The sequence below is a fragment of the Crassostrea angulata genome, chromosome 8 (genome assembly GCF_025612915.1).
Source record: "Crassostrea angulata isolate pt1a10 chromosome 8, ASM2561291v2, whole genome shotgun sequence".
Taxonomy (NCBI): domain Eukaryota; kingdom Metazoa; phylum Mollusca; class Bivalvia; order Ostreida; family Ostreidae; genus Magallana; species Magallana angulata.
In genome coordinates this window covers 16,143,848-16,170,821 of record NC_069118.1, presented here as the reverse complement: position 1 = coordinate 16,170,821, position 26,974 = coordinate 16,143,848, and the positions used below count along the sequence as shown (strand labels likewise).

General features: G+C 34.0%; 1 protein-coding gene across 3 annotated transcripts; it reads right to left on the bottom strand.

The window, feature by feature from the left end:
- Window positions 1-519: 519 nt before the first annotated feature.
- LOC128160023 (uncharacterized) lies at window positions 520-18,692 on the bottom strand. Of its 3 annotated transcripts, XM_052823269.1 has the most exons (21): window positions 18,327-18,692; window positions 15,514-15,596; window positions 14,481-14,591; window positions 13,257-13,370; window positions 11,973-12,177; window positions 10,833-10,880; window positions 9,949-10,038; window positions 9,518-9,616; window positions 9,322-9,420; window positions 9,041-9,142; window positions 8,479-8,570; window positions 7,558-7,897; window positions 7,106-7,291; window positions 6,609-6,895; window positions 5,650-6,422; window positions 5,142-5,290; window positions 4,784-4,911; window positions 4,590-4,675; window positions 4,130-4,287; window positions 3,455-3,579; window positions 520-1,345 (listed from the first exon to the last, which is right to left on the bottom strand). In XM_052823269.1, exons 3-21 carry the CDS (start codon window positions 14,579-14,581, stop codon window positions 1,255-1,257), a joined length of 3,273 nt encoding a protein of 1,090 aa, XP_052679229.1. In that variant the 5' UTR covers window positions 14,582-14,591; window positions 15,514-15,596; window positions 18,327-18,692; the 3' UTR covers window positions 520-1,254. The 3 variants fall into 3 exon arrangements, with proteins under 3 accessions (XP_052679229.1, XP_052679228.1, XP_052679230.1); XM_052823268.1 differs by lacking the exon at window positions 15,514-15,596; XM_052823270.1 differs by lacking the exons at window positions 10,833-10,880; window positions 15,514-15,596.
- Window positions 18,693-26,974: the final 8,282 nt, after the last annotated feature.

Genomic DNA, 26,974 nt, shown 5'->3' with positions numbered 1-26,974 from the left:
GTATATATATATATATATATATATATATATATATATATATATATATATATATATATATATATATATATATATATATATATATATATATATATATATATATATAAAAGCACTAAAAATAACCAACGACACGAACAATAAAGTAAAATATTGTCAAATTTTCGGGACAACCCGTCCCTTCTTCAGGACAACAAAATAAAAACTACATAAGAAAGAAGAAAAACATCTACAAAACTAGCACTAAACTAAACTAAATAATATATAAAAGCTAGATAATGTTTAAACACCGGATCAAAACGTGGCAGCTACATCTTTATATTTAAGAATTCGAGCCCGAGAAAGAAAAAAAAAGAACGTTTATAATTAAAAATTTCCCCTTGGCAATGTAGGCACGTGTTAACACAGGCACCAACACGATAAACGTTTTCATATATTACTTCACTGCCATTCTTTCTGTAGAATTTCTCGGGCTCGAATATATATATATATATAGTAATTCTGTTTATGAATAACAAGAATTACTCATATTTTTGTCAACATCTTTATTGATAAAAACAATGTAACATTCACTTGTGTTCTGTATTCTAGCTCTTACAAGCACTAGGAATATTCAATTAATGACTGAATATGTTGAAACAACATTGAAAAACAAACTGTTTGTAAAAATGTTATCCCAATCAACGTAAAACGTCATTTTAAAATGTTATTTATAAATGCAACGTAAACAATCATATCAATTTTTGATGTGTTAATACAACAAACTTACAAAATATTATATATATTGACAGTTGAATGTTGATGTTTACCCGAAATAAATATCTCAACAACATACTGATATTTCATCGCAAAATGTGTAAATGATGTCATATATGTCGCGAGTTGCGTCAAAAGTAACACACATACTTCAAAAGTTAAAACACACGCTCGCCGCTGTAATAACACATGTAAATGAACCCAAATTGAAAGAGGCGTATAAATGTAGAACTTCATGTAAATCAAGGGACATGTGTCTGTGTAAATCAAATAGCACACAAAATGAAAATACATACTTTTTTTCTACTTTCATGGATCACACATTCAGCAAACTAAACCTTACACAAACATTTTCACACACGCATAATAAGAGCAAGACTATTCTTAAAACATGTAAAATGTCACAGAACAAGTTTTTGTACACGTGAGTAACAAAAAAAAAAAAATGAAAGACCGGGTTTGCTTGGTTTACAATTTAGGAGTATGAAAAAGGTTAGGGGCGATTCAGTGTGGGTGTGGCGCTGAGCCGATACTTTTGATCACATTATTCACGTCCTCGTAAAGTGGGTCACCGCTCTTTTCATTGTCCTCAAGCCTAAAAAATAATACAATCATATACTAAGACCAAACTAATACCAATTACAACTAGTAGACTAATTGTTCTCGAACAATTAGAGGTCTTTCCACCTCTTTGTTTTGTTTTTTTGACATACGATTGCTTCGATAGAATACAATATTTCTCTGCGTTACTTCATAAAAAGAGTCAAACGATTAAGTTTGCAAATTTTTATTGCTTGACCTTGACCTTTGTCCTTTATGTCATTTTGATCTGACAAGGTAGACGCTTCAATACCAAGTGGTCCGATATATCATTGATTATTGATTCAAAAGTTATTTATGTTTTTATTGATTGTTCAAACTTTCAGGGGCAATAACTGCTATAAAAGGGACTTTGGACCCTTTCGGTATGATAGATTGAACGAGCGTCTAAGTGTACTGAATACATTATTAAAAGTTTCAAGTCTCTACCTCTAACGGTTAATGAGGGGTAGCGATAACAAGCATTTTGTACAATAGGGGCAATAACTCTATAATTGTTACATGGTAAGGGTCAAAGGGTGATATTTTGAAATGCCTTAAGATGTCCTACTACATCAATGAAAAAGTTTTTCTCTACCATCCTAAACAAAATAGACACAAAAACTCATTAAGAGATTTGCAGATGACCTTGACCTTTGAGCTTTATGTCATTTTGTTTGGCCAAGGTAGACGCTTCCATCCCAAGTGGTCCGAAGTCTCTATGATAAATAATAAAAAAGTTGGAAGTGATTTTATAAAAATGTAAATACTTTCAGGGGCAATAACTACCAGAAGGGGGGCTCAGATCCTTTTGGTATGAATAGATTGAAGAACCCTCTAAGTGTATTGAAGACATTGGTAAAAGTTTTAAGTTTCTATCTCTCATGGTTTCAGAGGAGTAGCGATAACAAGCTTTTCGTACAAAAGGGGCAATAACTCTGTAACTATTTATAAGAAGGAGCCAAGGGGATATATTTTGAAATGTCTTAAGATGTCCTACTACATCCATGAAAAAGTTTTTCTCTTCCATCCTAAACAAAAGAGATCTAAAAACTCATTAATTAAGAGATTTGCAGATGACCTTGACCTTTGACCTTTATGTCATTTTGTTTGGCCAAGGTAGACGCTTCCATCCCAAGTGGTCCGAAGTCTCTATGATAAATAATAAAAAAGTTGGAAGTGATTTTATGGAAATTCAAATACTTTCAGGGGCAATAACTGATAGAAGGGGGGCTCAGATCCTTTCGGTATTAGTAGATTGAAGAACCCTCTAAGTGTACTGAAGACATTGGTAAAAGTTCCAAGTCTCTATCTCTTATGGTTTCAGAGGAGTAGCGATAACAAGCTTTTCGTACACAAGGGCAATAACTTTGTAAGTTCTGGGAGTGATCAAGCAAAGGGTCATTTGGTACCATAACTTTTAATGGCCAATAACATAAAGAACAAATTGTTTCAATATCTCTTGAAATAAAAAAGTTGTCCCAAGGAAAATAGAAAAGAAAAATTATAAGAATAATAAAAAACATAAAGAAAACAAAAGGTCTTTCACCTGAAAGGTGGAAAGACCTAAAAAGTCACAGGGATATAACTATGTATGTAGAACTGGTCTACAGGAGGTTAGGTCATGTTACTTGGTAGAGCTCGCTTTTGAGCTTACTCTCACTTAGTATGTAAAAGGAATATACAGTGAAATCAAAATTAAGTGAACTCGCGTGCAATTTCTTTGGCCACAGGGTCAGATCTCTATCAATCATTTGCAATTAGATGAAAACAATAAATAAAAGAAAAAATCCTCAATAAAGTAGCAAAGAAGGTAAAGGGGCATTAAACATTCATTTCATATATTGACATTTTATCACATTTGTTGCTTATGAGGGCTCAGCAGTCTTTGTCATTTTTACACTGTATTGAACTCCTTTAAAAGAAAGGAGTATTTTACCCAAGTTTTAATGTTTAATGAGGGGTATTTTTCTCTTACTAAGTTACATTGTATAGTGTATAGCTTAACAATTTCATTATACCATTTTAGGAGGAGTCAATTGTGAATTTATTGACCATCCAGCCTCCATAAAAACAACTTATCAGCCATTGCTTACTTTGTTCTTGCCTTAGTTTCTGGACTTACCATTTTTTACATGCGATGACGAGCCATCTTTTAGCTTCTTGTAGGCCGTAATGATCGAATACCCGAACCATCTTTTTGAGGTAGTCTTTTTTCAATGATGCCTTTTCTCTACCCATAATGAATAACTAAACAACAAATAAAATTTAACTTAAATTACTCAGAAAGGCATTAAACGTTTTTTCTGAAAGTTATTATTTTTTATCGAAACTGTGTCAGAATATATACATACACTCTTTGTGTTCACCAGGAATGATTTCAAAGAAGTCAAGAATCAACTGATTTTAATTCTTATTTTTCTGAAAAAGCGGAAACAGCTCTTTCTTTTTTTTACTGAGGAAATGCACGGTTGCTAAATTTTTGTGGACTTTGTAAATACTCTTCGCCAACGAATTAACATTCCCAACGAGTTATGTCATAGAGTCTTTACATATGTACACATACATGTACACTACAAGTATTTATATGAAGATACGAAAATTTAAAGTAAATTGATGAAATTACACGCAAACACATTTTAAAGAAATTCACCATCCTTAAAAATTCAACACCACGAATTTAAAGTATTCTAAAGCAATAAATCAACAATTTTGACTGTTACATTTAAGTTTAAATTAACTAAATAAAACTACACATTTTTGGTTTTTCGCGGAGAACTAAAAAAGGGTCGTTACAAACCTTGAGCAGTTTCTCATCGAGCCCCTTGTAGCGGTTGCTCGCCATGACTCGCTCGACCTCTTTTTGAGTGAGACCTAGGGGCTCCATGATGTCCATCTGACTCTTGATCATGTCCACCAGTAAAACCAGGAACTGGTCAGAGAGAGGGGGTGGGTAGTCTACAGGTGAGACCAAAACCATCAATAAATAAGCTAGTGAACCTAATTTGCGATGAACTATTAATTTTATGTACAAAAAGAGAGCAATAACGAAAATTGTTTTGCTTAACATTAGATAATTTGAATCAAGTCCTCAGAATTAAAAAAGATTTTCAATTTCTTCTTATAATTTACTATTGTATGGCAATTTTTTTTTCTTCACATATATCATTAGCGTAAATTACTGGCAAACAACCGATAGTCCATGCGTATATATTTTTTTATTTTTCAAATGTTTTATCTTGTGCACAAACTCTATTTACCCCCTGGGTTCATAAGGTCGGAATTATCAAAAGCTTTTATTGCCCATCTGTAGAACTTGGTCTTCTTATTGTCCTCGTTAGATATCCTGTTATAAAAAACAGAACTTACTAAACATTTTTATTATACTTAATCCATCCAAAAGGGTTGAAAGTTTAAAGCTTTGAAAAGGAACGCCCTTGAGAGGGATATTTACCATTCCCGGAGGTCAAGGGTAATGACGGTACACAGATCCTTCCTCCCTCCCTTGGAGAGTGCAGTGACTAGAACCGGAAGTCCCAGGTCGTCTTTGGTTTTACACATGTTTCTCCACGACAACAGAAACTAAAATTTAAATGAATTCATGCATGTGTTTTCGTGTTTTCTGGATGATAAGTATTAAGAATACGACCATTACTTATTTTCATTTCGAAAAAAGTGATATAGTCCTTGCATTTATGAATATTATCGCATAAAGAACACCCCCCCCCCCGAAATAAGAAAAAAAACCCAAATAACACAAAAGTTTGCATTTAGGATGCATGGGGGAATTGTTGCATGCGCCGAGTACTTACATGCCAGATAAGTTCGTCCTGGGAGGGACTATTTTCCGTGACCATCCGCTCTATATCGGCGTAGTTCCAGCCCATCAGTACAGCCACCTTATACCACTCCTCGTCCAGCTCCTTACAGAGTTCCCGCAGGAACTTGTCATCAGTGAAACCTAATCAAAACCATTGCAGAATAAATGAGATTATAGTTTTACATTATTGGATGAACGTTAAAAAACTTTCTAAAATAAGAATTATTTCGAGAGATGCAAAACACACTTGTAAATTGAAAACGAATGCAATAATTAAACTCACGACATTGTATTATAACTTTCTTTTCAAAGTAGGTTCATTCCAATCTTCACTATGTGATTTAAAAAGAACAGATTTTTTGCTATATTTTAATTATGTTTGGGGAATAGAATTTTTTGTGGTAAAGTTGATACTCCAACACTTAGCACGAAATCACCACTCATTTGTAAATAAAAACCCCTATAGTTATACAGTAACGACCAATTGTTTTAAAACGCACCTTTAAAAGAAGGGTCTCCTTTCTCACTTAAGGTAAAATCAAAGCTCTTCTGTTTCATGACGGCGATGGAGGTACGACTGGTGGGTTCACTCGGCCCGTCGTTCGGAATCAAGTTCCTGCTGGGGGTGATAGCTTTGGGTGCGGGTTTATGAGAGGGCTTGGGAGAAGATTTGGGAGGTTTCTGAGTCTCCACTGGGGGAAGAACTTCATGTACTTTCTCTTCCTCCTCTTCCATTTCTTCTTCTTCTTCTTCACCTTCCACTTCCTTTGAAAGATTTATGGGTATATTTGTAATGCTTTTCGTTTTCCGTTTGACCTCTCCAAACTGATCCGGATCCGGGTTTGGAAGGATTTTCATCACTTGGACTTGTCCGGTTACTTTTTTAACTTGAGCAGAAGTTTCCACGGTAAAACACTGGAAGTTCCGCCGCCTGGCGTGAAACTGGAACTGTATATCCTCCGAGTCTCTCATTAGCTTGAGATTTTTTACAAACAGAATGAACTGCTCTCTGGATTTGATCGTGTACGACTGGGATTTCTTGGGGCGCTGATCTTTAAACCCTTCGTTCAGCCAGAAACTTTTGCAATCATCAACTCTGTCTATCGTTGCACACTCTATGGCTACTTGGAAGGAATCAGATTCTTCCAGTCTTTTGGACATGGCGACAAACGCTACCGTGTGGTCCCTCTTACGTGCCTTCTGAAACATGGAGTGAACTTGTGGTCGAAGAGTTTCAAAAGTAACATCCTTCTTTGTTTCAACTGCAACCTTCCTGAAACGATATTGCAAAGAAAATTCAAAGTTAATTCTTTGCAAAATAATGGTTAAATTTTGATTCCTTTCTGAAAAACCCCTTAATTTATGAAAGAAGTGCATGAGATGATTTTGAAAAAGGAGTTTCATTTCAGAAAATTTAATAAAAAATAGTTGAATAATAAAATAAATTCAAAACTCTTACAATGAAAACGTCCGTGAATCGAATGAAATAGCATCTTTGGTCACATTACATCTTGTATCTAAGAGAGTCCAACTATTTTCACTTATATCGTCTATTTCATATACGTTAGAGGTAAATATCTTAATGGTTCCGCCTACGCCGTACTCCTCCGGTAGAGGGAGCTGGAGTTGAACATCTTGTTTGGGACCCACGTGATTTTCCGCTTCCACCCGAACGAACGGTGTAATGGAGTACACATCCTTCATCTCCGAAGTCTCCAAGATATCGGCGTTTGGTGGTTCAGTAACCTTTACAAAATTAATTTGGTTGTTTAATCCATAATGTGTAAGTCAAGTTTTTTGTCAACTTAAAATCAAATGAGATTTATTAAACAAGTGCAGTTGCTTCAATTTTATATTTGCCCACAACAATTTACCCTATGAAATCAAATAAAAGGCATTGGGGAAAAATGTTTTGGTTAAAGTTATATCTAAGCACTCTGTGCTAATTGTACTAACTTGGAAAAATAGTTTTGTTGGGCCCTCAAACGTTCCCTTTGGTAAAATCAGCTTGACCTTATCATTAACCTCTGACGTAATAGTGACGTTATCACTGGTTGCTGTAAACGATTCTTGTTTTGTACGAGCCACAAAAACAAAGGCATTCAGTTCCGGAAGATCAAAAGGTACCTCACAGTAGAATACCTGTAATTCAATATCTATATATTTCATCGTCTTTCTTATACAGTATCCAATATCAGTTAGTTTTTAAAAAAAAATCTTTATTATAAGAACTTAAACCTTGTTTATATTCACCAGAATCATTTTTAAAATTCCCATAAGGCTCAACAAAATCTAAACATACGCGTTTATGATTAAGAGCAATACAATAATCTGGCAAAAATATCCTATACACGGTAGTGCATCTTGGAAGAATCTTTCAATTTTTTATATGCAAACCAATCGCGTACCTTATCCTTTTCAAACACTTTTGAAACAATTAAGGCGTGTCCCTCGTTGCTCTTTAGAATCACTTCCTCTGTGCTTAATGGCTTGCAATATATAGGCACCGTGAAAATACACAAAGTTTTGCGTCCCTTTCTCTGAACACGGTAAGTGATCACATCACTTATGACTTCCTCTGACGCGCCAAAATTAAAACTGACGTCACAAAAATCGATTGGTTGTCGTCTGCACATCATTGAGAACTTGTCCCCGACAGCACCCGAGTTGAAGTCGATCGTAATGTCTAGTCTATCACAATATGTCTTTGCACCTCCTATTATTTCAACTGTTTGTAGCATCATCTCTCTAGATTTGAAAGGAAAAGGATAAATGAAACGAACTGAGATAACATTTTCTCGTGAGTTTGCATTATTCCCTATTTTAACAGTATTTCGTCATTTAAATTTCTTATTGAAAACACCAAAATGTAGATACATGATATGACGAAACACCCTCTCTAAAAAATAATGAAGAAAAAATGAGGTATATTGAAAAACAATTTTCAACTTTGGTTTGTGCTGTGAAAACGCCCATGCATTGATAATAGAACCGTTTTAACAAAAGCTTGGACTTTTGGTAGTTGTGTCAATCAGCAGTGTAACGTAGGCTTGTCTATTTCATTGTATCCCACTCAGCCATGGATTTTTGAAATCAACAAGATTTGTCTGGCTTTTGAGCTAGGACTACCAGTCGGTGTGTATTTCGCTTGAAGCAAGCGTCAACTTATTTTCAACTTGTTTTGATGCAAGAAATAGATAGTTACGTCCTACTGAAAGTCCAAGGTCTTGTTAAAATGGTTCTATATTAAATTTCATGCATTAACAATCATAACAGAGTTAAACAAATTTTAAAGGTGGCACACTCTGTAAAGATAAGATTGTTCTCACCCCATGGACACATTCGCCGCGGCCGAGCTGTTCATGGATAGCAAAGTACGCATCTCCTTAGAACGACACACGATGTGGGGCGTGCGTCCTTGCTGTGAAAAAAAACCCCAGAATACAACATAGATTAGATCTAAAAATTAGTAAAGAAACAACTTTTACTAAAGCTTTAGATTCTTCTTTAGTTAGATGATTCAGTTACGGAACTAGTCACAAAACCATAGCACAACATAAAAAACAGTAAATCTTACTAATTTTTAAAGCTTTGAATAGTTTGTACATATACTGTATTTACATGTATCAGAAAGAATTTCAGAACGCATACTTTGTTTTCTTGATATTCGAAAGCGATATCAAAAACTTTGTTTTGTCAACATTAGAAAGATTGTCCTCAGGAAATACGTGGGCTTTAATTGACCTTTGTAAGAAACTAGCTATACTTTTTAAAAGTCAAAACTCTAAGTAAACAGCCGGATATTAAACAAGGTCATTTGGAAAGACAGTCACAAACAATAAGTGTGTGATAGGAGGAAAAAAGAGCGACATGCCTACCTATCATTCTTACCTTGTCTTTAACATTCGAGTCAGCGCCGCTAAAAATCAGAATCTGAACACTGGACAGGAAGTTCTTGGCCACTGCGTAGTGTAGAGCCGTTTGGCCAGTTTTCTAATCAATCGAAACAATATAGACACAATCAAATTGATTGTTCGCGGTTTGCGAAAAAAAACTTTAGATGATATGCATTGCCTGTAAGTTCTTATCATGTTGTAGTTTTATTTTACGCTAATTGTCAGTTAACTAGTCTAAACCATCTTTTAGTGAAAATAATTAATCATGTGACTTACAGCATCCGGGTAATCTAGTAAGGCGCCATTGACAGCCAACATCTCAATGACCTCCACGGCGTCTTTCTTGGCGGCAATGTGTAACGGCGTCTGACCATTCTACAAACAAAAACAAAATCATGTTGAAAGTAATATCTTCAGAATGTTTCAGATCACACTGAATTCTGTAGTCTGAGATTTTACAGAGATTCTGTACCTTATCGATGGTGTTGGGTTGCGCCCCTCGTGACAGCAATGTGTCCGTGTTGCTAGCGTCGGCATTGTTTGCGCAGTGATGTAAAGCTGTTTTACCATTCTGTAAAATGACCAGATTCCAATGGTGTAAACGAATACACGAGGGTATATACTTTTTACATAAGGAAGGTATCATTGCACAAAAAATGTAGACCTTGCATGATTGGAATTATCAGTTACAAGTAGATCATTGAGTGGCTCAATTTTACTAGATTCTGTGTGTATCCCGTATTTACGAATTTACATCCCTAACAAATTATGGAATTATCTGTATTAATTATTCAGTCATGCTTAAAAACGAAAACATATTTTAAAACCCTAGTTGTACAATATTCATAACCCATGAGAGTTGGCCCCCGCAAATTAAAATGATTCTTCAGAATGAGTACTGACTTCATCTACAGCTGTGAGGTCCGCCTCGGGAAACTCCGCCAAAAGTCGGGATAACAATTCCGTATCGTTCTTTTTTGCTGCTTGTAAAATCTTAAAAATAATACAACATTGTGTATTAAGGATCAATGTTTGAATGGAAGACAGAAAGAACGAAAATGATAGATAGATAGATAGATAGATAGATAGATAGATAGATAGATAGATAGATAGATAGATAGATAGATAGATAGATAGATGCTATGAAGGATTAACATTAAAATATTTTGATCTTTTTATTGTTTTATTAAAGCAACTGCTTTGTTAGTCATGAACAATTAGTCTACCAGTTGTCTGCTGAAAACGTCCTGATATTTTTCTCAACTCTTAACGAGATTTACACACTCACGCAAAATTAATCAAAATCAAGTCTAACAAATTAACAACATCATAATCAAAACGGAAATATGAAAACGAAGATGATTCAGTTGTATGAAATTTTAGGGAGGCATTGAACATTTCAATTCTTTCGTGATAAAAATTTTCAATTTGTTTTTCTTTCACATGTTTCTGGTCAAACAGCGTAGCGCTTTTGGTAAGACATGAAGTTTTGGTCTGTAAGTCAAGCTTTCCATAATTTTTTTTAATAATGTTGAAAATAGTAAAAATTATAAAATGTTAATACCGTCGTTATTTTTTTCATAAGATGTACTCATATCCAGATTGATATCTCTAAACGCCTCATGCCACCTTAAAATTTACATGTTCAACTTTACAACAGGATTTTTTTAAAGTAATAAAACGTTAAAAAACACACGTTACTACAGAAAGCAAAACTGAAATGAAATCATACAATATATAAACTACATATCAAACAGAAACTTGAAATGACCACAGCAACCAGATACCAGTTTCGGGGCCAACAGCTGACGATTTGAGGACTTCTTTGAATCATTCTAAACGAATTTAGAATTAAATAATTTAATTTTTTACACATGCGTTTCATTCTTTTTACCCCTGTTTGAATTATCACGGATACACATGTGAATTCTGTACCAAGACGAAGGTATTCTAATAAAAAAAGAAAATAAGGAGTGTGTGTTTTGGAAAAAAAGTATAATTTTAAACACTATCTTACTTGATGGTAGCAATTTATTACATTTTTAATTCATCAATGCTACACGTAAGTTCCTTGTTTATATGATACATTACTGTTACAATAAGACAAGTATTTTGGCCAATTTTTCAATACTAGACGAAAGCAAATTAAAAACAATAAACAAAAACAACTAAATAAAAAAGACTTCAAGCACATCCATCAAATTCAATTTTTCATTTATCAAACTAAAGTTTTACCGTGTTTGAAAATCGGAATACGGTATTGTATGCAAAACTTTAAATATTTTCTTAAACACAGGCGGAAAAAATTCAAGTAATACTTTAGGCCAGTTCATTGTAAAAGTAAATGTTTGCTTTTTAAATATGGAGAATATAGACTCTGAATAGCTTATCATTTGAGAACTTTGATTAAAAAAATATTAAAAGGTGAATTAAAACGACTAGAAATCATCGCAGTCCTTCTTGTATAGTGTTCATAGTTGGGAATTTTAATTGCTTTGAGATTTGATCGTTAAGAATGCTAATATAAATAGGCATTAATTTCGCCTACTTACATGGTAAAAAAAAAGTCTGTGGTTATCATTGACTGACCAGGAACTTATAATCAAATGTTTTGTTTTAACGAGAATCGTTTTTATATTAACTTATTCATGAAATACGATTCACGTTATCATGATCTATTTTTGAAAAGTGGCACATGTATATCATCAAAAGAATTGCACAATCTAAACTAAATAAATAACACAATATGAGCAGTATACTATTTGAATAACAAGTTTTAGGGAAATATATTTATCTCATCCAAAAATTTGTGAAAATAATTCGTCAATAGAACGTTCTACAGTACATGTACTATGATGTAGTTATACTGGCCCAAAATGATAACAGTAGAGATACATTATTGGTAAGTACTCTAAATCTTACCGTACCTTTTTCTTGACCTCCTTAGCGAGTGACGGGGATTCCGCTGCCCTCACCGGGGTTCCCCTGGCCGAGTCTATTTCCAGGTTAAAGCTGGACTGCATGGACAGCTGCGAGCCCTTGGCGATGGACGGGATCCGGGACAGACCCCCCACGGATGACCCCGAGACCGACGAGTCGCGGCGGGGTCCCATCTCCCCATTCTGTTGGACACTGAAATCCAGACACAAAAAATTACAAATCTTAGGTGACGTGGCTTTCTATACAAAAGTAGGAGATCCTTGTTTTCTGTAGCACGTAAATATACGTTATATCACGAGAGAAGAAACTATAATGGATTTCTCGAGCACGTGAATGCACGAGATCTACAGGCAGTATATCTATCACTTTAGACTATTGCATTCAAAGAACATTAACATACCTACTTTCGGGATAAAAGTCCAAAGTACTAAGGTGCCTTTAGTTTTAAACATGCTGAATAATAGAATATTATTCGAATTCGGTTCTTAGTATTCGTCTTTAGAGAGTGTGTGTGAGAAAGAGGGCAGCAGTAACAATGACCAAATCGAAAAATCGTTTATTTCCCTCTCTATTTGGCTGCACAATATGCAGTGCATGTTTTGTTAGTCTATGGTATTATTTCACGGGTGTTTAAATATTGTTGACATAATGAAGGGTTTTATCTCCAAAGAAAAAGTTGTTAAAGTTAAACATCAAGTGCCTTGTAAACATTCAGAATTAATGGTGTATCATTTATAGCGCTTGTTGGGTTAGAATAACGAAGTAGTTCATTTTTTATGACTTTTATCGACTTCAACGTGAAATAAAAAGTCTTTGACAGGTGGGAATGGGCTAGCATACTTAAATATTGATAGGTATGTTTCTGTGTTATATAGATGGAGTGTAGAGAATTGCAGTAGCAAACATTTCATATGTTTTAAGATAAATGTTACTGATTTCAGAAAATTGTGAAATACGATATAATCTAATATTTTGTAAGATAAAAGAAGCTAACATAAGTCAGACTGGTAGATAAACAATATACACTACTAGAGCATACATAAGTAGTTGACCTGATCTTGTTGAGTACTGGACTTTGTCAAAATTGTTTACAAAACGTATTTTGTCGTGTGTATGTTAAATGTCCCCATTTGAGTCCTTAAAAGTATGTTTATTCAACATGTTATTTCGACACAAATAAGCACATATCACGACATGTTTGCTCTGTATGTGTGTGTGTGTGTTTGAGAGAGAGAGAGAGAGAGAGAGAGAGAGAGAGAGAGAGATCCTACCTGTTTGTGCTAGGACTTGGACTGGGGCTTGGAATGGGAGTACCGCTGGGACTGGGGGATATTGCCAGTGACAGTGTTGTAGACTCTAGAGAGGCATGGCTCACAGACCGGTCCCTGAAATAGTCCTCATGCTCAGAAGATCCGAAAGAACTCACAGTTCGTTCCCTGTCTTTAAATCTATTATTAGTTTTTGTCTTTTGCAAATACATGCTTCATTTCAGTAGATAAATCCGAATTAAGACATTACATGCATTAAATCCGATTGTCTTAAAGCAACCACTGCAAAATACTTGCACAATTCCGTAGCACCAAGATTGTGTTATGAAGCCATCACAGGTAAACAGTGGGTTTAAACTTCATAATTCTTATTAAGTCGGATTTATTTAAAAACTTCAAATGGTTTTAAACTCCCACTATGACGTCAGGGCGACATTTCGCAAATTTTCTACACAATATACAGACAGTCGTGATTTTTCTTTGTAAGGAGCTATTTAAAAGGACAACCGCACGAATGTCTGAACAGAAGAAAGTACGATTTTCGTTGATTTTTTTAAAATAAAAAGCTCACACATTTACTGTAGAGGGTCCTTAGAACTATCAAAGTACAGCTGTGAAAATATTGAAGATGATCCATTTTTACACCAGAGACTGGGGTTGAGATAAGGCTTATTATATATCATCACTTACATGATTACACTTGACAAAACAGTGACGTCAAAACTATAGAGATGTGCAGATGTTTAATACATTAAGATAGCCACCCCACGGGATTGTTCCAACAAGGATCCGCCTAAACAACGTATTTAGAAGGTCGATCTTACAGACTGTCTCCGCTTATTGACCCTCTACACCCGCTATAAGTATTTACGCAATTAATGATCCCAAATAAGTATTATTAGTCAGGTCAGCTATGTTACGATTCAAATGGTTTAAAATGAATGAACATGAAGTATATACATGAGACTAGTAGGATTAGAGATTTTAACAGATGGAGTCAAGGTCCTACATTATGGTCAAGTAGATATATATAGCTTTGTACTGAAAAACAAATCTTACAAGGGAAAAAAACTCCTGTGCAAGATCAAGCATTGAACTGCCAATTTTGTTTCTCATAAAATGTCATAGTGGTTTATTTTGGTTTTGTTTTGTTTTTTTTGTTGTTTTTTTTTTTGGCAGCAAAATTTGTTTGTTGAATGTTGCCTCGTCATATTGAGAGTTTTATACCTGTCATCCTCAGTCCCCAATGACGAGTTATCTCCCGTCCCGTTCTGCATTTTGTCCAGGCTGTTCTGACTAGCACGGGAGTATCCTCTCTTCATAGACATTGTTGGTGATCTTGTTAAAAAACCAAAACAATAAACAAACCGTGTTTGTCAGAGAGAGAGAGAGAGAGAGAGAGAGAGAGATGAAGAGAGAGAGAGAGAGAGAGAGAGAGAGAGAGAGAGAGAATTGTCAATTTATTCAGAATATACTTTTTTTTTTTTTTTTTTTAATTTTAAACATTTTATTAAGATAAAACGTATTATTAATGATTTATTGTATACAAAATTATATTGAAAACAAATGCAAAAATTTACAGCTTTTTTTTCTTCATTTTTCATTTAAAACACTAAAGAATCGTATGTTAACGATAGAAATACATGTAAAAATAATCTAAAGCTTGCATTACATATGAAAATATATTTCAGACGATACAAATCTAAAATGTAGTGAAGCACTCCATCTTATATTCATCGGTTTCTCAATATCAATATGAACAAAATACCGAGTTAAGGAGTATTCAAAAGAAAGGTCAAATGATTTAATGTCATAACGAATGTGATAATGTACAGACAGACATGTCTGAATTAACTCCTGTTTATTGAGATGACGACTGTCTGTTGGCTGATAAGATCTCGTTATGTTAAAAAATTAGCAATACAGTGGGACGAAAAACAGTTGAATCTCTAAGTCCATTCGATCCAATAGGACAGTTAATGAAAAACACAGTTAATGAAAAACACACTTAGGTAACTCTATGGACAATTGTCAGATTTCTCAACATGTTTTACAGTTTGTGTAATAATTAAAATAGGTATGGCATGGCATTAAAATGTACGTTACTAAATGAACTCACTTTGCATAAGAACATAATTTAATCGTATTCATTTTCAACAAAATACTTAGTATAAGAATGAAGAGAGAATGTGATAATGAACAGAAAAATATGTTTATTTCATGCTTGTTTGTTGTGTTGACGACACCATTTGTATCACACCTTGAATCGCTGCCATTAATCTTCTGGACAATGCACCGAAACAAATGTCTTCATTTGATAAGATATCGTTTGAGTGGGAATACCTGTATTATGAACACCCAAATTAGAAAGAACAATGGGATGAAAAACAGTTCAAACTGTGCCTTCGTATGATCCGATTGAACGAAAAATGAATAATACATGTTCGTGTTTCACAGGCACCTGACGTTATACTGTGGAATCATTATATTTCGTGGTGGCTCAATTTTCGTTAAATATGTGGTTACCTCTCATCCACGAAATAACATCCTCCACGAATTGTTCATTAGGGTAATAAAGTCATATTTCCTTTTGTAGATATATGAGAATACACGAAATTACGTCCCCACGAACCAGTAAAATTTAAGCCATCCACGAAAATTGGCCCCACGGAATTAAATGATTCCACATTATATTTTTCACATAATAAAAATAAGTACCATATAACTAATAATACAAACGGTACCCATCAACGCCATCTTAGGTTTATTTCAAACTGTCACATCAGGTGGAATTTTTGCTTAAAACTCATCGGTAAAATTATTCTGCAGTACACATAGATGCAATTGAGGGGCGATTTTTATTAATGACAGGTGTGGACGCATTTGATTGAATCAGTTGTAGGCTTAGATGTTGAATGACCGATCGGGAGACGGAGAGAATCGCAAAATAATTTTACCGATGAGTTTTTATCAAAAATTCCCCTGATGGACAGTTTGAAATAAATCCAAGATGGCGAAGATGGGTGCTGTGTATTATTAGTTATAGGGTATTTATTTTTATTATGAGAAAAAATATATAACGATAGGTGCATGTGTCGTGATACTATAAATAATTTATCGAATTTCTATTCATGCATTTATTACAGTTTAATTAACGGATTAACATTCATCAATATTGTTTTGCATCTACGGCTTACATTTATATAAAACAGATTTTAAGGTTTTCGCGAATTTCCTACATCAACTTTTTCTAGGCTGGTTTAACGACCTCCGATCGTCAGCCATGTTCGATAACTATAGATATGCGTTTTTTCTATTTGTACCATAATTTCTGCCTTTATATACACAAATTAATCAGTCTTCTACTGTTAATATTACGACCAGTCATTCAAAGAAATGCTTGGCTTAGTGGTTCCACGGAGATCTACTACATATAGATAAAGATTTCGAGTCGCAGATAAGCACAGGTACAACTTTTTAAAAATTTTATATCATGATATCCATCACGGGCAAATTTGCAATTGCTCTGTAAAATGCACGGATACCGTCAATAAATTTCTTTTTAATTCTCTTTTTCTATAAAGTTTGGTGGACAAATAATATTTTTATGTTAAAATTGGCTTTGAGGCTGAGTGTCATGTTGTAAATTTTGAATTTACTGGGTAGGTGTAAATAAAAAAAATTCACAACATGACAAGTTGTCATGTTGTAAATTTTGTATTTACACCCACCCAGTAAATTCAAAATTTACAACATGACATGAGGATCAAAAAACCTTAAATCATTTTAAAAAGTTAATAAACTAAATTCAACAAAGTTTGGTATGAAATTAACATTTTATATGGGCTATCATTTTCAAAACTCTGATCAAGTATTACATTGCGTTATAAATCTATTGATTTTTCTGTGTTGTTTTATCAGAATTGACCAGGTTTTAACACGAAGTTTTGAACTGTAAGGTTGAAATTAACAAAGTTGTTAAAATAGCACTAATTAGGTCAATCGCGTGTGTGATATCGATATTGAATGACAAACAATGGTAGATGGAGCGTGACATATTCTATATCATGCCCAGATCGGTTGGACCATGCTGACAAAATGCTTAATATGCCAGAGATGTCCATCAAAGCGCGAAAAAAGCTCTTAAAAGATTCTAAAAATTAGGGATAAAAAATGGGGGTCGCAGAGTTCTGTTCAATGGTAACAACTATTATTTTGTCCACAATGGGGTTTTTTGGTGACGATTGTTACGTTTACATCGTGACGTCACCGTGTTGGATTGGGCAATTGTTACAAGTGACGACACAAGCTATTGCAAATCAATCATGCAGTTAAAATAATTAATTAAATGATTAATAGTTGAAAATAAAATTAAGTATACCTATTACTCAAATGTTACCTACTAAATTTTTTCCCCAATATTATGAATTTCCTGATCTATGGGGAGGGGGGAGGGGGCTAGTGTACCTATGACTATAACTCCAATCTTACCTGCCAAAAACTAAATTCCAAATCATGAAATTTCTAATCCGTGTGTGTGTGTGTGAGGGGGGGGGGGGGGGGGGCTACTATACCTATAACTCCAATTTTCAATTTAACTACATGTATTATTTCAATCTTTTTAAGGTAAATTTAATAACACTTTCGTTTTGCTACGAAAAAAAAGTGGGGGGCTGAACCCTCCATGATGCTATATTCCTAATGGTTAGGTCTAACTTTGCACCCCCCCCCCCCCCGGTTCCGACGCCTACGCAGTATCTATATGGTAAGAATTTATTTTCTCAATGTTAGTCCTTCTAGAACTAAAACCTTCCTACATCTTTAATTTGTGGGTTTTATCTTAATCATTGTACATGCAAACTTTTTTCGAGGGGAATATACTTTTATTAACCATGCATTCAAAATGTAATATCATAGTTTGAATAACAAAACTGTAGAAATTTTAATTCTAAAATAAAAGAACGTTCATTTGGTGATTCATTTAAATACCCTATTGTAATGTCATATGGCGGTGAAATGCGTCTAAAATCATGTCGCATCTATTAACAGAAAGAGGCTTGACATTTAACTTACCTTTCATAAAAGGTGCGCGGAAAATGTTTTTATGGAGTTTCCATTATTTCAACACGTAAGCCCTTATACAACATAGAGATGATCAATTAGTGGCATTATCCCCCACACTTGGCCGAGACTCTTCTATACCTCTGTCTTTAGTTAGTAGCAAAGTACCGTCGCTCTGTTAAACAAGTTCATTTGTTTCGCAATGGTGGCTTCAGTGATTCTAAAAAGAGCCCGCGTACATTGAAACCAACACTAGGTATTAAACTTCTGATACATATCCTATTTCATATCATTTAATGAGCAATGGAGAAGAACAATTACTACACTGTTATCTGATTGTAGGTCTGGAACATCTTTGAAGTATGTTAAAGGGCTAAACCTTGCGAGCGATTGAAGCTTCACGTTATTGGCGCTCAATTTGTCACCATCCAAAAAATGTTTAGTATGCATATTTTAACGATCAGTGGGTCATTCAATAGTTCTCGTCCTAAATATGTCCATCAATTTTTAATGATGGAATATGTATCAAGCTAAAAGTTTTCTAAAAAAAAAAACTTAGCAAAGAGAACAGGAAAGTGCAAACAAGCGCAACTTATTTTGAGAGAAAACAAAAACATTCTAATCTCAACACACATTAATACCCATAAGAACATTGGCATACGATCAACTATGCTATCAAACCATCTTCTCTATCTTCTATAAACGGCTTGGAGGTGGTCCATAAAACTTGGACCAATCTCAAATCATAAAAGCGGTAAAAACCACCACATTTTGACCCAATCTGTTGCACATGATACTCAGTTTTAGTTTATAATTTTCCACGTAACTTAATATTCATTTTTTTTAACTTTATTTGTATATCGTTTGCTGTCATTTGGATGTTTTCGCTAATGCGTGTTAGTCGGGTCCGATTTAGTCGAAAAAAAAACTTTTCACGGCAAATAATTATCATTTGGTCCAGCATGGTTTTTAATAATAAATAAAGTGTTTTGAGTCCGAAAAAAAATGCTGGCCTTCATGAAAACGGCGTTAAGTAGGTCAAAATGGCGATTCAAAATGGCGGACAACCAAACATCATAATTTTCTCTTTAAGTCTTTTCATTATTGAAAAACAATAATGAATTGATTCAACATAGTATTTTATCATACCTAAAGTGTGCTAAGTATGCAAAAATATGCTGGTCTTCCCCAAAAGGCGTTAATTAGGTCAAAATGGCGATTCAAAATGGTGGATGCCCAGATTTCATAATTTTTTCCTTGAGATTTTCAAATGGGAAAACTGCATAAGAGAAACAATGATAATTCCGCTCAGCAAAGTTTTTTTTTGCATAATTAACTTAGTCTGAAAAATATGCTGGCTATGACAAAAATGGCGCTTATTTGGTCAAAATGGCGTCGAAATGGTCGATCGACAGTAAACATTTATAATTCTCTTTTAAAGTCTTAAAAATTGCATGAGGAAACAAACGATTATAATTCGGTTCAGCATAATATTTTATCATATCTAAGGTGTGCTGAGTCCAACAAAATGTTCTGATCTAATTAGAAGATGGCGGTAAATCGGTAAAAATAGCGGACAGCCAAATTTCATCACTCCCTCTAACAGTCTCTTAAATGGAAAAAAATAACATTAAAAAATCATGAATTGGTCTGATGAAATGTGTTGGTCTTCAGGAAAATGGCATTAATTTTGTCAAAATGGCAATTCAAATTGGTGTATAACCAAATTTTATTAATTTCTCCAAAGGTCTCTTAAACGGGAAAAATGTTTGAGTATCATAATTTCAATACTTAAATTGTAACTTACAATCAAATTTGAACAATTTTACCAAGAGAAAAAAAATCCACTAGCTTTTTATTAAGAGGATGGTCGTGAGACTGTATTGATCTCCTTCAGAAAAAATATTTAAAAAAAAATTGCCTAGATTTAAAAGGTAAAAAATATGGACTTTTTTCTTTACTATATAAATAGTAACAGCGAAACAAATCATGTCTGAGAATTTTAATTGTTAATTTGTTGACCATTCATATACGTTAATTACACAATCTTTTTTTGAATGATGAGTTTGTGATTTGAAATTTGCAAATATCTATACACTGCAAGTTGGCACGTTTACATTCACACATAAAAGTCCTACAACCTGTGGGGCAGTTGCAAGCTATCAAATCTAAGAAAGCTTAAGGTATAAGATCATAGGTCATTATTTCCAGCAGCAAACAACCATCACTTTAATTAAACGGAGGCTGTATAACAGCCTCCGTATATTGTGATTGTCTTGCCCGTGACGTCAAATAATGAGGATTCCCTAAGCACCATCTAGCGGTGGACGAAATACTAAATAATAATGAGATGCAATGAATAAACATGGTGTGCTTCTTCGTTTGCGTATTATCAATTAATCTCCCGCGGAGACGTATCTTTCTTTTCCACTGCACCCCCCCCCCTTGCAAGTGATTTTGGAAGTCAGTGTGTTTTACCAAGCTGATAAGAGTGTTGCGCTTGAAAAAAAATAGCATTGACATGAACTCTTTTATATGACAAAAACAATAGCTATAATATATATCATTAAATTTGGTACCATGTAACTGAACTTGAGTTCTCTGCAAATTCAAAATAAATAGCAAAATTAAGTTCATGTGTTTATTGTGTCCATAGTCTTAACCAGAGAGAGAGAGAGAGAGAGAGAGAGAGAGAGAGAGAGAGAGAGAGAGAGAGAGAGAGAGAGAGAGAGAGAGAGATTTCTGTTGAGAAAAAAGAAGTATACAAATTGAATTTTAAAAACACTGTATATCAATCTTTAAATCAAACATCACAAACAGTGTATAATACTTCATTGTTAAGTATGCTTCCCTTCTCTTTACTTGAAATCAAACATCACAAACAGTGTAGAATACTTTATTGTTAAACATACTTTTCTTCTTACTTGAAATGAAAACTATTAGAACGAAACTTTTCCCCTTATTTGGAAAGAACACGTGGTGCACCTCGCGCGTTGATTTGATTATAATTAACAGGGGTACCACGTGCACTCGGACTGAAACTGCATGCTGGATTCAATCACAGTGTACTGTGTTCTTTTGTGGATACTCAATTTATGAATATATAATATTAGTATATTTCAAATGAATGTACGTAAAATTACGCCTAAACTATACCGTATTTTTAAAGTTTAATTGGTATACTTCTTTCTCTTTCTCTCTCTCTCTCTCTCTCTCTCTCTCTCTCTCTCTCTCTCTCTCTCTCTCTCTCTCTCTCTCTCTTTTTTTTTAACGATCAAAATAAGAGAATATCTGTATCGACGACACTCAATAATCACGATACCCCTTCTGTAAGATAGAAAAGGGGGGGGGGGGGGTAGACGAAGTAGTTTCCAATTTAGAGGCTATCTTTTGTCTTGAACAGGTGTGGGTTTGCAAGTCACTATACACAGGAAATATAATGATACTTAATCTAATTACTCAAGAGTTATTCGAGTTGTATGCATTTAATAACATGTACAGTGTTGTTTTGTGATGCAAAATAATTTCCTCCATCCTTTTTTGTAAAAAAAATAAACACCCTTAAGTAGTAATATAACAAACTTATAAGGTTAAAATAGGAGAACAACAGTAATTATTTTAATATTATTTACCTAACTCTGATGTCAACCTTAATAATACTAAATTCTGACAATAAGCGATAAGCGGTAAGCGCGCTGTTATTCCTTGAATAAAAAAATCATTTATCCATAATTGATAATTTTCAAAATAGACCATTACTGCATATAGCATTATTCCACGCATATTCATGAAATAATTAACCTCTGTCTGCTCGAAATTGAACCACCTGAGCCCTTCATCTTTGTACAGTAAAACATCACATAACAAATAGGTATGTTGCACTCTGCCACTTTTGTGACTTTATTGTTTAACCAAATTTGGTTTGAAATAATCAGGAAAATGACAATAGATGATTATATAACAATAATTAATAAGTTTATAAAATTAATCATAAAATTATGAATATTTAATTCTTTATGCCATAATATTTTACAACTAAAATAATCCATAACTCCCATTACTGATGTAATCAATGATGTGATTGATTAGATAATTTATGCAAAACATAATCCTTGTGGTCTGAAAGCGCCATGTACTTGATTAATTCTAATTAAATCAAGTTCAGACCCCAAGGAGGGGGGAAGAAAATTTTAAGTGGCAAAGTGCATTCGTATACCTTTAAAAATGGACTAATATTTGCCAGGATATACATATGCCTTACAAACCTTAGTCCCATATACATACAAACACATAGGTAGGAATTAAACTATAACCGACAGTCCTAGTTACGCAATATAAGTTATCAAGAAATATACATATGTCCCTGAATAACAGTGTCTATCCATAAGTTCACAGTCAGTCTTTGCTCTCTCTATACTAGATTAACTGGGCTAATATAACTTTTGAATGCATCTGATTTCCATCGACCTAAAAGTCTAATTTTGCTGTCACTCATGCCAATGTCCGCACAGTGAGACGCCATGCCTATCCGGAGAGAATGGCTAGTAATTCGGCTCATATCCAACTTTGCAAATGATAAACAGTTTTTTGAATACCGCCGAAAGTTTACCCCTGGAAACTGGAATATTTGGTACATAACAAAAAAGTGGCCCATTTTGTACTCCTCTTAACTTAATGTAGTCTTCTTCTGAACTGGACAATACTTTTTGTTACTTGCAGAGTGAATAGTGAGAAAAAATGGTTTGCCCTGTGATGTTTATATGCAACAAATTTGATAATTAAATGATCTTGCTGCCTGGAAATTCGATTAAACTGAATTAAATTTTTGTTAATTACCTTTCGACGTGATGTTATTTCCCTGACTCTCAAGAATCCATAAAAGGCCAACAAAAACATTGCTCTAAACAAGGCCTTTTCAAATGCAATGGAAACTGTAACTACATGTAATAAAAAGTCACAAATTTGATGCAAAATATTTTTTGTAATAGGTATTCTAACATCTTGTGAAGGTTTAAGTTTGCGTGTTGATAAGAGCAATTTTTGTATTAAAAAGGACGAGCATGGATCCCCAAAACTGTTGAGCTTACGCGGGGGTGTTAAGGAAGCATATGGATTCTGAGTTACATGTAATTTCGTGAAATCACAAATCTTAGTTATTATGTACATATTCAATTATTTAAGCAACGAAACGTAGACCAAAAGCAAATAAAAATACTGAAGTCAAATTTTTTTCAGAAATTAGTTTGTATTACGTAGATTTACACATTGATGACGTCATGACTAAAAGTTGAATGTCGTGTGAATTTGATCGGAAAGCATTGTAAACATATTCAAAATATAACTAATCTAAGAACTCTAATAAAATATTGTGGTGTGATTTATTGAGAATGGAACATAAGAATACTGGGAGAGATAATAGTTTTATCAATCATTCGCTAAAAGGTATGTAAATTTGCTTTTATTTCTCGGCCAGGCTTTCCTCTGTCGTTGTTTACGATATAAAAATCCGACTAGAACAACACTACCCCGCATATATTGAACTTGGAATTTTATATGTATCGTTAGTTTGATCAATGCTTAAATTGAAAAGTGCTGCTAGAATCCCATGTTGTGTGTTGTTTTGATGCAACTTGCCGTTTTCCGTACAAACTTTATTAAAGTTGGGAAGGTTTTACGAGAACCGGATGAATAACTATTGAATTTAGAAAAACATAGGATTCTAGCAGCAGTTTTGATTAAACTGAGATGTTTTGCCTTCACTTGGTATGTTTATTTTATTTTGGAAACTGCGGGGTAGTGTTGTTCTATCTCATTTTATGTTAAGGAAAAAACGTAAGCTATTTATAGTTGTCACGTGATAATGCACCAATGTGGCAGTAATGTACTACCCGATTTTATTGAACTGACATCTCTTTCAAAGGATAATACTAAGTTTTTGATCGTATTTAAAATACTTATTTAATTTCACGATTTTGAATATAACAGTCAAAATAAGACGCTAAATTGCCCATATGCTTCCTTAACACCCCTGCGTATGGATGTAACTAATAGCAGAGAGATATAATGAAATAGTTGTTGCAGCATAAACCTTTGAAAATAGGTATGCAACATCGTACATGTATACTAATATGTGTTGCTTCACTGGAAACTCAATAATTAACTCATATTTCTCGGCAAAATCTTTAAAAACTGTCCAAGCCTGGGAGTACGAAGCTAATGAGGAATTAGTAAGGCTCGCATCCAATAATCTTTGTATGTCACCTCTTAATTTGGAAATGGCGGTAGTGGAGCCCCCAACAGTTAGAATTATGTTACGAGGTTTTACTTTTTCAATGAAACTTGCATCCTCGCGGAGAATGCCCGAAATAGTGCGACCTCCCACTCCTCTATAAAATATCCTATAATTTGCTCTTAGACCAAGATCCTCACAGTACCTAACATCCTCATTACTTACTAGGAATTGTTGAAAGCGGCGCACAATAGACTGACCCAATATAAGTACTTTATTGGGCTCCATCAGTAAAATAAAACAAAAATATATACCTTACCGCTTTACAGTTTCAATGCTTAGCTATCGGCGTCCTGAAAGAAAGTAAGAACCCACTCTATTAAAATGAGGCTCCCAAAATTTTACCGCGGAATAAATTCATTGGTTATATCCGGCGACGTTGATTTTGTGTCTATATATGAAGATGCTGTATAACTTTGACAATACCGCAAGAAAGATAACTCTCGCAAACTTAACAGAAAAAAATATTTTAAAATCATATATTGTCATTAGTTTTATTTCCTTCAAAATGATGCCTCCGTCTGATAGTACTCTGATTTTTTATCTCATCTCGGCTGGGCATGACAATACAGGCATGCTTGTATATGACTGTCTCCCATCATTACCATGGTGTGCTTTTGATTCATAAGCAACGTAAGGCATATCCTAAGTTGGGGCATATTCTCGGGCTCTTTGATTTTAAGAATGAAGGAAACTGAACCATGTCAGTGGGCAATGTGTCTTGGTTAGGCATACACTGTATATAACTGAAGAACTTCTCGAATTCTTTGATTTTTTTGGTCAGTTATTTCCTCTTCTCTAACATGTTTCTGCAAACTTAGTATGTCGATTTTCTCGATATGCTGTAGATATAAGACGTTTTGTCACTCCATATCAGCGAATGAAATGAACCAAATGCTAATTCGAAGTTCGAAGAGACTAGAAAAGGGAAACATTTTCTCTACAACAGGATGTTTATCGTCTTTAAAGAGCTTCAAACATCTATCAGCAAGCTTAGTTGTGAGGATATGTTGCAAATTGACACTGGTATGGTCTAGCATAAAAAAGAAGCCTCAACTTTTCCTCTGAATAATGACGCACGTTGCTTTTTATGTACTTCTATGCTTTCCTGAGCACATTTGGGCCAAACACATGTTGACAATTTTGCAAGAGGTTGTTTTATCCTTAACGAAGAAATAGGCAGCTTTTATTTAAACAATGTATAAATTGTCCCTAATAATGTTAAAAAGAGTAAAATTCTTGGAGTTGCCCAAAAATATTGCGCATACTTATTATTATATATAAAGCTTAACGATATGTTGCTTACGAGCTCATTTGAAACCCCCCGGGAAGGTTGAGGAACAAGTCGGATATTGAAAAGGATAAACAAAAAATGTTTAAATAAGAAATGTGCCTTAATTAGACAAAACTAAGATAATTCATTTTTTAGTAAAAAGTTTTTTTTTATTCGTCAAAGCGGTCAAGTCATGTGCATATGTGTATAATGTAATACTTACACATTTTACCCCTCGAAACGGCTTTAACAGAGAATTATGAAATCTGGCTGTTGGCCATTTTGAAACGCCATTTTGACCTAAATAACGCCACTTTCGAAAAGTATAAGCATATATTTTCAAACTCAGTATACCCTAATTTTGAATAAAAACTTTGTTGGACCGGACTATACTTGTTTTTTTTTAATGTTTTTTCCTTCTGAAATAGTGAAATAGAAAGTGAGGAAATCTGGCTGTCGGCCATTTTTTAACGCCATATTGACTTACATGTATTTTTTTAACGCAATTTTCGTCATAGCCAGCATATTTCTTCAGACTTAGTATGCCTTAATTATCTTGATAAACTTTGCTGGACCAAATTATATTTGTTGGTTTCATGCTTTTTCCCCATTTAAGAAACTTTAAGGAAAAAATACGACATAAAAAGCACCGTTTTAGTGGAGACCAGCATAAATCTTTAGACTTAGTAGGCCTTTTTTATGATTGGAATATTTGATGAACAGAATTGTTTGTTTCTCGCTTTTTCTTCATTTAAGAAACTAAAGAAAAAAATTATAAAAACTGGATGTCCACTGTTATGAATCGCCATTTTTTTAGATAATTTACGGCATTTTCTTGAAAACAGCATATTATTCCTGAATGATCACACCTAATTTATGATTAAAAAACTTTCCTTGACCGAATATTCATTGTTTGTCTCGCGCTTTTTGTCCATTTCAAAAATAAAGGAAGAATTTACAATAATTTGTTATCCGCCATTTTGATCTAACCAACCTCATTTGTAAAAGTTCATATGTTCTAAGACTCGGCACAAATTGGATATGATGAAATACTATGCTAGACCAATTCATAAGTGTATGTAATTATTTTTTCCCATT